At 64.5% G+C, this 14,198-nt stretch overlaps 2 protein-coding genes across 9 annotated transcripts; one reads left to right on the top strand and one right to left on the bottom strand.

The window, feature by feature from the left end:
- The first annotated feature begins 1,048 nt into the window (after nt 1-1,048).
- Nucleotides 1,049-4,213, top strand: LOC311424316 (oxaloacetate tautomerase FAHD2B, mitochondrial-like). Of its 2 annotated transcripts, XM_084499327.1 has the most exons (8): nt 1,049-1,130; nt 1,950-2,162; nt 2,725-2,941; nt 3,029-3,088; nt 3,183-3,345; nt 3,446-3,554; nt 3,665-3,752; nt 4,056-4,213. In XM_084499327.1, exons 2-8 carry the CDS (start codon nt 1,957-1,959, stop codon nt 4,116-4,118), a joined length of 906 nt encoding a protein of 301 aa, XP_084355453.1. In that variant the 5' UTR covers nt 1,049-1,130; nt 1,950-1,956; the 3' UTR covers nt 4,119-4,213. The 2 variants fall into 2 exon arrangements, with proteins under 2 accessions (XP_084355453.1, XP_084355454.1); XM_084499328.1 differs by lacking the exon at nt 1,049-1,130 and having other exon boundaries at nt 1,528-2,162.
- GPAT2 (glycerol-3-phosphate acyltransferase 2, mitochondrial) lies at nt 4,207-14,198 on the bottom strand. Of its 7 annotated transcripts, XM_084499326.1 has the most exons (22): nt 13,205-13,859; nt 11,851-11,970; nt 11,169-11,282; nt 10,984-11,057; nt 9,441-9,551; nt 9,017-9,145; nt 8,064-8,163; nt 7,837-7,973; nt 7,588-7,687; nt 7,173-7,379; nt 6,954-7,064; nt 6,583-6,668; nt 6,383-6,501; nt 6,118-6,188; nt 5,773-6,037; nt 5,544-5,692; nt 5,375-5,452; nt 5,080-5,211; nt 4,869-4,989; nt 4,603-4,656; nt 4,455-4,510; nt 4,207-4,382 (listed from the first exon to the last, which is right to left on the bottom strand). In XM_084499326.1, exons 3-22 carry the CDS (start codon nt 11,280-11,282, stop codon nt 4,266-4,268), a joined length of 2,331 nt encoding a protein of 776 aa, XP_084355452.1. In that variant the 5' UTR covers nt 11,851-11,970; nt 13,205-13,859; the 3' UTR covers nt 4,207-4,265. The 7 variants fall into 7 exon arrangements, with proteins under 7 accessions (XP_084355452.1, XP_084355447.1, XP_084355446.1 ...); XM_084499321.1 differs by adding an exon at nt 14,182-14,198 and having other exon boundaries at nt 4,207-4,510; nt 7,837-8,163; nt 13,205-13,288; XM_084499320.1 differs by adding an exon at nt 13,993-14,016 and having other exon boundaries at nt 4,207-4,510; nt 7,837-8,163; nt 13,205-13,288.

Raw genomic sequence — 14,198 nt, 5'->3', positions numbered from 1 at the left:
TTAAAAGACGTTTAGATGTAGAGCTTAGGGATATGGTTTAGTGGAGGACTGGTTAGCGTTAGGTCAGAGGTTGGACTCGATGATCTTGAGGTCCCTTCCAACCTAGAAATTCTGTGATTCTGTGACATGAGGCTGGTGTGGGTGGGATCAGCGAGCAATCGCACCCACACCTTATATTACAATCACTCCTAAGCGTGGCTTCCATTTAAATGGGACACGAGCTTGATTGCATGGATTCTGACCTGAAAAACTTCACGGGCCTGTAATAATGGATGAGCAATCACAACAAAAGGTGCTTGAACTTTACGTGGGATGTAACAGGAACTGTAGAGCCGTATTTTCACTGCTCCTATTTCTGCTGTGCAGTAACAGTCACTGGGTACTGACAGCCGGTGGACACAGCCCAAAGCCCGGGTCTGGCTCAGGGTTTGTCCCCCGGACAAGGTGAAGAAGCCACCCCCCCCCCATAAACCCAATTTCTCCTGATCCACGCAGTGACTGTGAGCGTTGCAGGGGGCCCCCAGCCTGGCCCCCAGCACCCCCTGGGATGGGGCTCCCCCAGCACCCCCGGGAGGCCTGTCCAGTTCCTCACCTCCCTTATGGCAAGGGATTTTTCCCAATTCCTCCCTAACGCCCCCAATTCCTCCCTGATGACCCCCCCTTAATTAAATCCATCAGCCCGTCCCATCACTGCGCCGCCTGACCCCGACCCCGCTCCCCATCCCCGCCAGCCTGCCCAAGGCCCCCAAACAAGGACGAGAAGTATTTTATTTTATTTTATTCTTTTTTTTTTTTGGCTTTTTCCCCAAAAAAGTGCCCTGCGCGGCGCTGCCCGCCTCCCCCCATCCCTCCCCCAGCCCCTTGGGGCGTCCATAGCGGCGCCATCATGGCGGCCGCCCCCGTCTCCTAGCAACGCCCGCCCTTCCTGGAGGAAGGGGCGTGGCCCCCCGCCCCCAGCCGCCATTGGCTGAGGGGCGCGACCTCCTCCCTCTCCCATTGGCCATCCCGAGGAGGGGGGCGGGGACTCGGCTTGCACGCGGGCGGCGCAGGGTTAGCGCGTGGCCGGAGGGCGGTGACGTAGCGGTGACGTAGGAGGCGCCGGGATCCCCCCCGCGCCCCGCTGAGAAGGGGTCGGGGAAACCCCCCCCGGGGCGGGGGGGGATGGGCGGGATTGGGGGGGGGGGGGACGGGGAATTGGGGCTGGAAGGGACTGGGGGGGGTCCCACGGGGGCTGGGCTCCGGGTGCAGGATTTGGGGTGGGATCCCATGGGATTGGGGCTGGGGATCCCTGGGGTCGGGGCCGTGTAGGATTTGGGGGGGGGGGGGGGGGCATGGGGTCAGGGCTGTGCAGGATTGGGGGGGGAGGGGTCCAGTGGGGTCAGGGCTCTGCAGGATTTGGGGTGGGATCCTATGGGATCGGGGCCGTGCAGGAGGTGAGGAGGGTTCCCATGGGATTGGGGTTGTGCAGGATTTGGGGGGGGTCCCATGTGGGCTGGTTTTGGGGTGTAGGATTTTGGGGTGGGTCCCATGGGATCGGGGCTGTGTGGGATTGAGGGGGGGTCCCATGGGATTGGGGCTATGCAGGATTAGGGGAGGAGGATCCATGGGACTGGGGCTGTGAAGGATTGGGGGGGTCCCGTGGGGCCGGGGCTGTGCAGGATTTGGGGTGGATCCCCTGGGATCAGGGCTAGTGGCGGGAGATCTGCCCCCCAGTGTGCCACAGGACCCCGGATCCCCCCGGCTCCATCCCCAGCCGCACCCCAACCCCCCCTCAGCAGGGATCTGCAGCCCCCAAGGGACCCACCCTGGGAGGGATCCACCACCCGCAGCCTCCTTTTGGGGATCCGCTCCCCACCCCCTGGCTCAACCCCCCCAGCCCGGGACCCCCCCCCTCCCTCCTGCTGGGGGCTCGGTCCCGGTGCCCACCGTCCCCCCCCCACCGCCCGCAGGTGCCGGATGCCCCCCGGCCGCGTGCCCTTGGCGCTGCCCCGCGCCATGCGCCTCGTCCGCTTCCAGCCTCCTGGGGGGGCCGAGCCCCGGCTGGGGCTGGAGGAGGAGGAGGGTGGGGGCCTGGTGGACCTCAGCGGGGCCGAGCCCTCGCTGCCCCGCTCCATGCGGGCCTTCCTGGAGACCGGCGAGCACGGCCTGGCCGCGGCCTGCAGGTGGGCTACGGGGTCCCGAGGTGGGCTATGGGGTCCTGAGGTGGGCTACGGGGTACCGAGGTGGGCTACAGGGGTCCTGAGGTGGGCTACGGGGTCTTGAAGTGGGTTATGGGGTTCAGAGGTGGGTGTTGGGGTCCCAAGGGGTCCCAAGGTGCTTATCATAGAATCACAGAATGCTTTGGGTTGGAAGGGACCTGAAAGATCATCTCGTTCCACCCCCCCCCGCCAGAGGTAGGGACACCACAAGAGTCCCAAGGTGGGTGTTGGGGTCCTGAGATGGGTGCTGGTGTCCCGAGGTAGGCTATGGGGTCCCGAGGTGTCTTACTGAGTCCAGAGGTGGGTGACAAGGTCCAGAGGTGGTTGTCAGGGTCTGGAATAGAGTGCTGGGGTCCCGGGGTGGGTTACAGGATCGTGAGGCGGGTTATGGGGTCCAGAGGTTGGGGTCCCAAGGGTTCCTGGCACCGTCCCCATGCTCAGCCCTGTCCCGAGGTGGGTTATGGGGTCTAGGGTTGGGGTCCCAAGGGTCCCTGGCGCCATCCCTTTCTCAGCCCTGTCCCCGCAGAGTTCTGGCCTCGGGCCAGCACCGCCTGCCGAGGGCGGGGGCGCGGCTGCTGGCCCCCATCGGTGACCCCGAGAAGGTGATCTGCGTGGGGCTCAACTACCGCGACCACTGCCTGGAGCAGGACGTCAAGGTGCCCAAGGAGCCCCTCATCTTCAGCAAGTTCCCCAGCGCCATCGTCGGGCCCTTCGACGACATCGTGCACCCGGCCGAGAGCAGCGTGAGTGCCCCGCGGCCCCCACCCCGCGCCCCCCGCCCCATTTTGGGGGGTGCAGCCCCCCCCCCCGAGCCCCGATTTGTCCCCCAGGAGGTGGACTGGGAGGTGGAGCTGGCTGCTGTCATCGGGAAGACGGGGCGGCACATCCAGGTAACGGCAGCGCCTTGTGCTTTGGGGGGGGTGGCTGTGGCCCTGCCACCTTGTGTCCCCCCCCCCAGCACTGGCTGAGTGTCCCCCCCCCAAGGAATCGGCGGCGCTGGAGCACGTGGTGGGCTTCACCGTGGCCAACGATGTCAGCGCCCGGGACTGGCAGATGCGGAGGAACGGGAGGCAGTGGCTGCTGGGGAAAACCTTCGACACCTTCTGTCCCCTGGGGCCGGCCATTGTCACCAAGGACTCGGTGCCAGGTGGGGGTGGAACGGGGCGGGAGGCAGACCCCAAGCTCGCCCCCACCTCGAGCGTGGGGTCCCCGAGGTGCCCCCCCTTGGTGACACGTCCCCTGCGCAGACGTCCACAACCTGAGCATCCGCTGCAGCGTCAACGGGCAGCTGATGCAGAGCAGCAGCACCAAGCAGCTCGTCTTCAGGCTGCCCCAGCTCATCGCATGGGTCTCCCAGTACGTGCGGCACCAGGAGGGGGGGGGACAGCACGGGGAGGGGGGGCCGGCAGCATCCCGGCTCCCCCCGTGTGCGGGACCCCAGCCGATGGCTCCCCTGCTCCCCCCAGGTTCGTCACGCTGCGCCCCGGGGACGTGCTGCTCACAGGGACCCCTCCGGGTGTGGGGGTTTTCCGGAAGCCCCCCGTGTTTTTGAAGGTGAGCACAGGGTGGGGGGCTCGAAACGAGGCCGGGAGGGTTGGGGTGGCCCCCCCATTGGATCAAACACACTGCAGGCTTTACACCTTCCTCCCCCCATCCCTTCTCACCCAGCGCCCCAAATTTCCCCCTCCCAGGCTCCCAGCTCGTGCTGGAGGTGGAGACCCCCCCTTGGCCGCCCTCCCCACGCACCCCACTCCCCCCTCCCCACGGGGCACGCACCCCTGGGGCCCAGCAGCCCCCACTTTGCCCCCCCCCGAGCCCTCAGCAGGCGCGGTGCCAGCAGCACCTCCTGCCTTGCAGCCAGGCGACGAGGTGCGCTGCGAGATCGAGGAGCTGGGCACCATCTGCAACAAGGTGGTGTGAGCACCGAGCCCCCCCCTGCTTCGACTGAGCCCCCCCCGGGCCTCGCCGTGCCGCGACGGCATTCAATAAAGCCACACGAGGAGGAGGAGGAGGAGGAGGAGGGTGCTGCTCCCTGTGCCCGCAGCTGGGTTTATTGCCGCGCCGGGGCTACGGCTGCAGGAACTGCTGGATGAAGGCTCGCAGCTTCCCCCGGCCCTCGGAGGAGCGGAAGGGCTCGGTGAGGTGCAGAAGGGGCCCCGCGGGGCTCGGCGCCTCCTCCAGCACCTGGGGAGGGACGGGGGGGTCACAGTGAGGCTGCTGGGGATGGGGACGGGGGCAGAGCCCGGCCGTGCTTACCCCCATCTCCTTGAAGGTCCGCAGCGTGCTCAGCGCCAGGCTCTGGGTGGGGCGCTCTGGAGGGAGAGAAATCCCCGAGGGAGCCCCCCCAGTCCCACCTGCAGCCCAGCAGGGGTGGGGGGACGCCCGCCACCAGGCCCCGACTCACCCAAACCATCCTCCTCTGCTAGGAACTGCTGCAGTGCCCCCGCACAGGCTGCCTCTGGGGGGGGGAGCCGGGTCAGCACCAGGGTGGGGGAGAAAACCCCGACACCCCCAGCTCCGGGGCAGCGCAGCCCTCGTGGGCTCCAGGAGGGGCTGGGGCTGTGAGGGTGGGTGCTGCCGACCTGCCTCGGTTTCCCCCAAAGCCAAGAAGGGCTGGGGTGGGGGTAGAAGAAGAAGGGGCCATGGGGGTGTCCTGGGGGGGGGTCCTACCAGGCTGGGGCCAGCTGGGCTGCTCCAGGAAAGCCGCTGCCCGCGCGTAGGTCTGCAGAACGGGGCTCAGGAGGCGGCAGAGGAAGAGGAGGAGGCCAGGCGAGCCTTCGGGCTCTCGGAGCTGGGGAGAGCCCGAAGTGAAACGAGTTTGTGGAGCCTCAGCACCCTGCCACATCCCAAGGGTGTGGATGGGGGGGGAGCCCCCACGCACCTTGAAGCAGCGGTTGCAGACGTCCTCGCTGTCGCTGTCGCTGTCACTGTCGGTGAAATCCATCTCGGCCCAGGGCTGCCTCTTGCTGAAGGGCTTCGGGGCCGGGTCGCACTGCCAGCGCTCGTTCTCCAACTGCACAGCGACACCGGGCACCCCTGAATGGCACCACGCATCCCTGTCCCCTTACCCCTGCCCAGGGGGGTCCTTCCCAGCCCAGGGGGAGCAGGGGACAAGTGCCTCAGTCCCTTGTCCCCGACCAGGACCGGAGGGCAGGGAGCAGAGCGGGGACACCCACCTCCTCAGCCTCCAGCAGCCCGCACAGGATGAGCTTGTCCAAGATGTCCTGGCTCTGGTGGTCGAGGGGCTGGCAGGGCTGGCAGAGAGGAGAAGGGGCTGGTGAGGAGCCGGCGAGTGCCCGGCCACCCCCACGCAACGGCAGCTGTCCCCGTGCCGCCTGCTCCCACCTGGAGCCCCAGCAGGCTGGGGGGCAGCAGCTGGAGCAGCAGCAGGGTCTTGTGGAGCAGCTCATCCTGGCTCAGCGTGATGCTGGCGGGGCAGGAGGCCACCCCCAGGAAGGGCAGCATCTCCAGCAGCAGGGCGTGGATGGCGCAGGCTACCGGCAGAGCGGGGCGAGCGGTGTCACCGCGGTGTCACCAGGCCCCAAGTCAGGGACCCCCGTGCCCCGCTGCTCACCTCCCACCGCCTCGCTGGCGAAGACGGGCAGCAGGGCTGCGCTGTGCTGGCCCAGCTCCCAGCGCGCCTCCACCGAGACCTCGGGGACCACCAGGACGTCACCAAGGGGTGCGAGGTGGTAGAGGGTGAGGTGGGCTCTGAGCAGGGCCAGGCTGTGCCACACCAGGGCGCGGAGCTGCCCCGAGAAGCCCACGTCGTGCTGGCGCACCAGCGTCTCCTCCAGGAGCCACACGAAGTCTGACATGAGCCGGGAGAGCAGCACGCCCTGCGGGGAGAGAGAGGAGGCTGAGCTGGGCTGGGGGGCTCCGAGGGCAGCCTGGAAGCCCCCCGAGGGCCTCGCCTCACCTGGCGGTGCTTGTGCAGCAGCAGCGCGGACGTGATGCCCACGGCCGTGACGGCGGAGCAGGCGGCGCTGTCTGCGGGGAGCGAGAGGTGCTCGTTTGTCTCCCTTGGCACTCGGTTGTTTGTGCTCTATTTCCAGCACGGGCGCTGCCAGGCAGCAGCAGGAGCAGGGACACGCAGCCCCCAGGGCGTCCTGCTCCCCCGCAGCCTGCGTGCCAGGCGGGTGGCTCAGGACAGATGGACGCCCCCCCCCCAGCAGCCCCCTCACCGCTCAGGGCGTGCAGGCCCAGCCTGGTCACCATCAGTTTGGCTTCTGCCTCCGAGCCAGGAGCCGTTCCTGGGGCCGGACCCTCAGGCTCTGCCCTCTCGCTGTGCGGCTGGCTGGAGCTGCAGAGCAGGGGGTGAGAGAGGTGGGAAAGGGGGGGCTGGGAACAGGCATGGGGGTGTGAGGTGCTGCCCTGAGCTTACTGAGTGCCGAGGATGGTGGGCAGCAGCAGCTCCTCCGGCGGCTTCCCCGCGCTGCTCTGTCTGCTGAGGGTTTTTGTCACAAACTCCTGGGGAGGAGGACGGAGCTGGTTACTGCCAGCAGCCCTCAGCACCACGCAGATGAATCCAGGCCTTTGGGCCCACCAAGAGCTGCCCCATCGAGCCCCAGCTTCCCCTAGACACAGGCTCAGCGGTTCTCTGGAGAACGCCAGATCCCCCCAGGATCCCAAAACCTTTCCACACGTCCCCCAGAGGCTTGCAGAGCCCAGAGCATCATGCAGCACATCCCCTGGGGCCGGGCTGGATCCCGGGAGCCAGCTCTGCCCCAGAGGCTGGCCGTGGTGCCGCGGTACCTGCAGGGAGAAGGGCTGGGCGAAATCCACGCGGGCACAGCCGAGGCGTCGGCGCAGGGCTCGGCACGCGGCCCAGAGGCAGGCGCTGAGGCTGAGGGGCCGAGCACCGTGCTGGAGAAGAAGTGGAGTTAATTAATTAATTAACGGGGTGGCAGAGGGGACGTCCCCACCCCAAATGAGGTGCTGTCCCAGGGCAGGAGTGCGCTCGGGGCCGCTCACCGCTCCGCTGCCCTGGAGGCTGTCGGGGGCCAGGTCGTAGGCGATGCCCACGGGGACCAGGAGGACATCGGGGACGGCGCCATCCCGCACGGCTCGGAGCACCGGGGCCAGCCACTCCTGGGCAGTAGCTGAAAGGTACCGCGGGGCGCAGGGCTCCTCCAGGAAGATCAGCAGAGGCTGCCGGCTCCTCAGCACCTCCTCGACGTACTGGAGCAGAGGGGGTGAGGCTGGGGGTGCCGGTGGCACCGCAGGGACGTGCGGGAGCTGCCACCACCCACGGCCAGGGCTTTACCACAGCTTGACAGCCTCACCCATCTGCCAGCACGTGGTGCTGCAGGTCCAAGAAGCATTCACTGGGTGCTTGGGGGGGTTCCTCCCTCCCAGCCCGGGGGGTGAATGTGGAGGGTGGACTTACTGAGGCAAGCACAGCAGCTGGGAGCCCTCCGTCCTGCCCACTCGATGTCTGCTCCATCCCCACAGGCAGGAAAACCCCTCCCAGGCAGCGAAGCAAGGCCCTGTTGGGGAGGAAAATGCTGTGGGTGCCCCCCACGAATGGGACCGTGTCCTCCCTGCCACCCTTCTGCCCTCCCCACAGGCAATCTCATTCCCCCTGTGCAGGGAAGCAGCCACGTGCCGGGCTGATAAAGGCCTCCCCGTGCCTTACCGGAGGCGAGGGCTGCAGTTCAAGCTGCCCACTGTCACCCTGGGCACCCCCAGGCCGTGGGAGAAGAAGAGGAAGGAGAGCAGCAGCCCGTCCAGCTGGGATTTGTGCGTGGAGAGGAAGACCAGCGGCACGTCGGGCTGTGGGGACGGAGGAGGCGATGAGGACTGGGTGCCGAGGGGGAGATGTGCAGCCACAGTGTGCCGGGAGCGGGCAGCCGGGCTCCTCACCGTCGTGGCAGCCCTCAGCACCATCTCCAGCTGCCCTCGGTGGAGCTGCACGCTGAGGAAGAGGCGGCTCAGGAGCCGGAGCAGGACCCAGCTGCACAACCTGCGGGACGGGGCAGCACAGCAAGGCGGTGAGCAGCCCCCCGGGGGCCGTGGCTGCACCCAAAGCCCCCAGAGACCTCGGCCAGGCTACGAGACAGCACCCGGGCACCATCCAGGGACGTGGTCGCTTCCCTCAGCTCCCTCCCCCTCCTCCCAGGCACAGTCCTGACCCTCCCCTGCCTCAGTTTCCCCAGCCAGGCACAAATGGGGCTGTGCGAGCCGGTTCGCTTCACGGCATCGACTCCTGATCTCACTGCTCAGCTCCCATGAAGCAAATAAACAGCTTCATTATAAATTAAGTTAAAACACTAAAGGCTGGATGTGACAAGACCACCCCCCTCTCCCCCCGGTAACAAAAGCTCAAGTCAATTACCCCTCCATCTCCCCGTCCTCCCGCACGCTGCTTACGGGAAGGATCTGAACGCTTTTATCCCCTGGGTAATTTCTTCCCTTTAAATACTTCAGACTGCTCAGAAGGTTCTTTTATTACAGCTCAATCAGACGAGCAATTAGGGTACAATGCAACCTTTAATTGCCAATTTCTCAATGACAGGAGGTAAAAGGAAAAAAAAAAAAAAAGGGGAGGGGGGAGAAAAAGGAGAAATTTTCCTTTGCTTTGCTTTGACTTCCATCCCCCTGGTGTGGCTCCCCTAACACCACCACTCCAGCATTTTGTATTCCAGCTCCGCAGAGGGGGAAATATCCCTAGGAGGCCGAGCGAGACCCCGAGGAGCAACCCCCCCTTGCAAGGGGCTCCATGCCCCACCTGAAGAGCCGGAGGGAGCTGGAGCGGAGGAGTGGGACTGGGAATGGCCAAGCTGGGGCTGGGAGGTGCCGCACGGCCCCGCACCCACCTGAGCACGGGGAGGGAGAGCGGGGCCTGGATCCCAGCCAGGATCTCCAGGGCTTTCTCCTTCCACCCCCGGCGGGACTCGCTGTTCCCCCCCGAGCCACGGGCCTGCGTGGCAGCGACGTCCCGTACCCTGCAGAGGAGGGAGGCGAGGTGGGAAGCGCGGGTTAAAGCTTTTTTTTTTTTTTCAGCCAAACCCGCTCTGAGTTACAATAATTACAGTGTACCGGCTGCCAGCCCCGTGCTGGATAATTAGCAGTGACAAGGGGCGAGGTGACAGGTGCCTGACGAGGCCACGTCACCCGGCGCCGCGCAGCAGCAGCAGCCAGAGACCGAACACGGAGCAGCCCCTGCACGAGGACAGGGTCTCTGCAGGGCCCGGGTCCCATGGGGGGGTGACACCGAAGCCCCCAGCTGTCCCCACTGACCTGCGGCTGCGGCAGACTCTCTCCGGGAGGTCCCTGGGGGTGTCGGCGGGCACCTTCCAGTCCCAGACAGCCAGGAAGCAGCAGAGGCGTCGAACCAGCCAGCCCCGGTACCTGGGCACGGAGACAGAGCGGGTGAGAGCAGCCGGGGCTGCGGTACAGAGCACCCCCATTTTCAGGGTGCTGTTACTGCATCAGCCTCCCTCAAACGTGCTCTTTGCAAGCGTTCAAGACTTTTCTTCCCATTTTATAGCCGAGGAAATGGAGGCACCGGCACTCTGCTTGGTGCAGAGCGCTGCTCCAGGCCTCACCAGATTGCTGCCCGCTTTCCTGGCACGGAGAAGGAAATCTGGCATTGCTAGGGAAGAGCTGAGGGCTTCCAGGCTGCGAGGAAAGCTCTCCAGGCACCCTCCAGCCCTCCCCGCCTCAGCAAGCCACCCCTGCATCTGCTGACATGTCCCCGAAGCTGCTCTCGCCAGCAGCTCTGCCAGCACCGGCACTGCTGCACATCCCAAGCCAGGGACTTTCCTAAATCCACCCCAAATCAGAACTGGGCAGCACCACTGGGTCAGAGAGGGGTGTACGTGATGTTCCAGACATCACAGAGCATGGGGGACCCAGCGTGCGACGAGGCTGTGGGTGCCCAGGCAGGGGCAGAGGGTCTCCACACCTCCAAGCTGTCTGCTTTTCATCTCAGCCTCCCATCTCCAGCCTCTTTTTTAGCATCCCGCAACTCCTGAGGCGCTCCGAGCGGAGATGAATTATTCAAAGAGTTTGAAAGCTGGGAGCTGGGATATTTCAAGCAGAAGGGAGCATAATGACCCGATTTGGAAAAATACAGCGCAGGATTGCTGAGCCGCCAGGGACCGCTCGGAAAGGGAGAGGAACCGGAGGAGTCCGGCACCTCCAAAAACTCGGGCTGAATTCAGCATTTGGCAAGCGAGCGGCTCCTGGGCGGCCACGTCAGCTCCTCAGCTGCAGCAGGGGCTGGTTCACACCAGCTGAGATCCCTGCGGGGCCGTGGGGAGGAGGAAGCGCACGGGGGCTGCCGAGGCCATCTCGCATCTCCCAGGGGTGGGAGCGAGCTGGCCCCGCGTGCGTGAGCTTCTCCTTGTGCCGGAGCCAGAGGGGAGAATGAAAACACCCTCTGCCCCCTCTCAGGCTCTTCCCAACAGCTTCAAGAGATCAAGTTTTGATTTAAGAAGTCCCAAGCCCTTGACACTGTGGCTGACTCCTCTTCCAGGCCACGAGGGTGACAGTAAGCAGAGGAACGGCCCAAGCCCTTTCCTCTCTGCTGTTATTATCGCTCTGCGCTCGGAGATGTGGCTTGCATTCAAAAAATAATTAACGTGACTACTTTCTGGACTAATTAGTGAGCGGGGATGACAGAGAGGCGTCCCTGCGCTCCAGTGCAGCAGGGGAAGTCGGTTCCCCAGGGATTCAGACAAGAACAAAAACTGGAAAAAGGGATTTGCCCAGCGTTCCTGGCACAGGGCTCTGCTCCGAGTGCCCACGCAACAACCGGTACCGACGGTGCCGTCCTCACCTGGTGTCCTCCTCCGTCACCTGGGCGGCACTGCGGAAGCCGAGGGAGGAGAGCTGCGCGTGGTAGAAGCCATCCTGGGATCAGAGCAAGGGAAATGGCTGGAGGTTAGCCCAGATCAGCTGGGAAAGGCAAAGCCACCGCCACTGCACCAGCAGCCCTCAGCTGAGCCCCCGCAGCGGGCTTACCCAGCTCCTCGGGGTGCAGGTCTGGCAGCAGCGCCCCGTGAGCGGCCGGTATTTGCACAGAAAAGGGATGAAAATCTCCAGTTTCTGTCCTGAATCACAGACCCAGGTCTTCATCTGAAGAGGGAAAGAAAGGCAGGGAGAGGGAGGGATGGCAAGGAACCTCCCTGCCCTGGAAATAAGAAGTGCAGGCAAACGCTCCCCCAAATGCACTGGGGCAAGGAGAAGTCCACTTCTAAACTCTCTGGGGAGAAATAAAGCTGCTACGTGCTGGTGCAAACCTCCTGTGACCAAGCCCCAGGTTCAGCCTGCAGCTGCCTTCCTCCCCAAGCAGCCCCCTACATTTAGCTTTTAAAGGGGCCTTGTTAAAAAGATGGAGAGCAACTTTCTGCTCAGCCAGATAATGACAAGACAAGGGGAAATGGTTTTAAACGAAGAGAGGGGGGATTTCGATTAGAGGTTCGGAGGAAATTCTTTACTCAGAGGGTGGTGAGGCACTGGAACAGGCTGTCCAGAGAGGCTGGGGATGCCCCATCCCTGGAGGTGTTCAGGACCAGGTTAGATGAGGTCCTGAGCAACCTGATCTAGGGGTGACATCCCTGCCTGTGTCAGGGGGGTGGAACTGGATGATCTTTGTGGTCCCTTCCAACCCGAGCCATTCTGATTCCAGGATACATTTACGTGCCACTGTCACCAGAGGAGCGTGGGGACCTGGAAATGGAGAGAGCAGCACCCTGGGGTGATCACCGTGCTCCAGCAGGAACAAGCCCTCGGAGACGTGTCCGGCACGGCCCGTGGAGGTCAGCTGAGGAGGCAAAGGCAGGAGAGAATCAGTGAGAGTCAGGGTGTGCAGGAAGGCTGTGGAGGCCCCTCGCCCCCACGACAGCAACCAGGAGACCTCTCCCCTCATAACCAGGGTGGGGGACAATGGGACAACGGCAGCATGGGACCCACAGAGTGCCAGAAGGAGGTGCTGAGCCCCTCTCCCCACTTCAGGCATTTGAAGGGAAGGGACTGGCTCCTTGGTGGGGAAATGAGTTGTTCTACTGCAGAAAGAAAGAAAGGGAGGGAAAAAAACAGCAACCAACGCTCCAAAAGCCCTCGGGAAAAGAATTTGTTCTTTGTAATACAGCTCCGGCACGGCTACAATTGACTTTTCCCTCCCACACCTTCCTCCCCGCAAGCAAGGAGATGCCAATCTGTACCCAACAACCCCATGGCACCACCAAGACACAGAGATCCCCAGGACAGCAAGGACAGGCGAGAGTCGTGCAGGCAGGGTGGGATGTAACGCTGTCCTTCTGGAGATCTCCCCTCCCCAGGCACCTGAGAGACACTCGGGCTGAGACCCGCAGTGCTTTGCAGCCCAGGCTCCATGCTGCTCTTCAGGGAGATGTTTACACCCCAAAATGAAGGAATAATCCTTGATTTTCAATCCCAGATTTTCAAACCCAAGCAAGGAGATGCTGCGTGACACCAGCCAACAGCAAACGCACCCACTGCTGATCAGCAGGGACACTTCTCCCTCTATAAAAAACAAACGCAGGAAAGTAAACCATGCAAATGTGGCTCACGGATGCCAGGAGGAGCAGGGTGACAACCACAGCGGGGACATCCCAGGGCCACTCGCGTGCCCACACATGAGACCCCACTGGCAGAGCCGGTGCAGCCCGCGGAGGCTGCAAACACTTCTACCCCCGCCTCACTTCGGAGCAGAGATTTTAAAGTCATTTTATTCCAAGAAACAGCACTCAGCGAGGCTTCTCCTGGCAGCGACGGGAGCGCGAGCACTTGCTCACGCAGAAAAACAACCTGTTTTTCAAATCTAGCAGGGGAAAAGAAGGAAACAGGGGTCTGGCGTCAGCCTGCCCCGGGCCACCCGGGCACCTGGGGGGAACCCACAGGGGACCCGAGCAGGGTACACCATGCCTGGGTACAGCGGGGCGCTCGTGGCAAGAGGGAACAGGGCCAGCATGTGCTGGCAGTCACCGCGTCCCCGCCACGGGGACAACTTGTCCTTGTCCCTCGGGGAGCCTCACCTGCCCTCGGGCTGCGACGGTGTGGGGGGGATGCTCGGTCTCGGTGCAGAAGGGGGACGCTGCCCCGTGTCCTGTGCTGCACAGCTGGGGAAGAGAAGACAGAAACTGGGCAGAAAGAGTGGGTTTTGGGTCTGGTCCTGCAGAGGGGGCTGCTGGCACAGGGCATCCCCATGGACCCCACAGGATTGAGGAGGGGCAGGAGGAACGGACCCCGCACGGGCCCCACAAAGCCCTTGGTGGGGTTTGGGAACCCAACCCCACAGACCCCACGGGTCCCACTGAGCCTTGCTCATGGGGAATGCACCCCACAAGGACCCCTTACATCCTACATGGACCCCTTTCACCGCACACGGGACCACTGCACCCCACATGGACCCCTTCCACCCTACATGGACCCCACACACCCTACATGGGCTACACACACCCCACATGGACCCCATACCCCCTACATGGGCCCTACACAGCCCACATGGGCCCTACACAGCACACATGGACCCCATACACCCCACATGGGCCCTACACAGCCCTCACGGGCCCTAAACACCCCACATGGACCCCATACACCCCACATGAGCCCCACACAGGCCCCACAGTGCCCTGGGGGCTTTGGGAGCCCACACTGCACGACCCCACAGGGCCCTGGGGAGTGCACAGGCCCCACACAGCCCCTATAGTCGTGGTCTGGGGGAACCCACCCTACACGGGCCCCACAGCCCCCCCAGGGCCATGGTTTGGGGTACGCCCCCCCCAGGCCCCATAGAAGCCCCCCAGGCCCCGGCCCCGCTCACCACCGCCCGGCCCGGCCCGGCCGCCCCGCTCCGCCCCCGGGTGGGCACGGCCTGAGCGGGCCCCTCCTGGGTCTCGGTCCCCGGGGTGGTGGCCAGGGCCCTGTGCCCCCCCCCCCGACCCCCCAAATCCCGGTCTCCGTCCCCCCTTGTCCCCCCTGTCCCCCCTTTTGTGCCCCCCCCGTCCCCGACCTCCGCAAGGCTGGGAG

This window comes from Aythya ferina (assembly GCF_964211825.1).
Source record: "Aythya ferina genome assembly, chromosome: 27".
NCBI lineage: Eukaryota > Metazoa > Chordata > Aves > Anseriformes > Anatidae > Aythya > Aythya ferina.
The sequence above is the reverse complement of the archived record's forward strand: the minus strand, read 5'-3'. Positions and strand labels throughout refer to the sequence as shown.

Coding starts and splice junctions, on each gene's coding strand:
- LOC311424316 (XM_084499327.1), top strand. CDS start 1,957: ATGCCCCCCGGCCGCGTGCCCTTGGCGCTGCCCCGCGCCATGCGCCTC. Junction 2,942..3,028: donor TGCACCCGGCCGAGAGCAGC/GTGAGTGCCCCG, acceptor TTTGTCCCCCAG/GAGGTGGACTGGGAGGTGGA. Junction 3,089..3,182: donor AGACGGGGCGGCACATCCAG/GTAACGGCAGCG, acceptor CCCCCCCCCAAG/GAATCGGCGGCGCTGGAGCA.
- GPAT2 (XM_084499321.1), bottom strand. CDS start 11,282: ATGAAGACCTGGGTCTGTGATTCAGGACAGAAACTGGAGATTTTCATC. Junction 6,502..6,582: donor CCCACCATCCTCGGCACTCA/GTAAGCTCAGGG, acceptor CCTGCTCTGCAG/CTCCAGCCAGCCGCACAGCG. Junction 6,189..6,382: donor GGGCCTGCACGCCCTGAGCG/GTGAGGGGGCTG, acceptor CGCTCCCCGCAG/ACAGCGCCGCCTGCTCCGCC.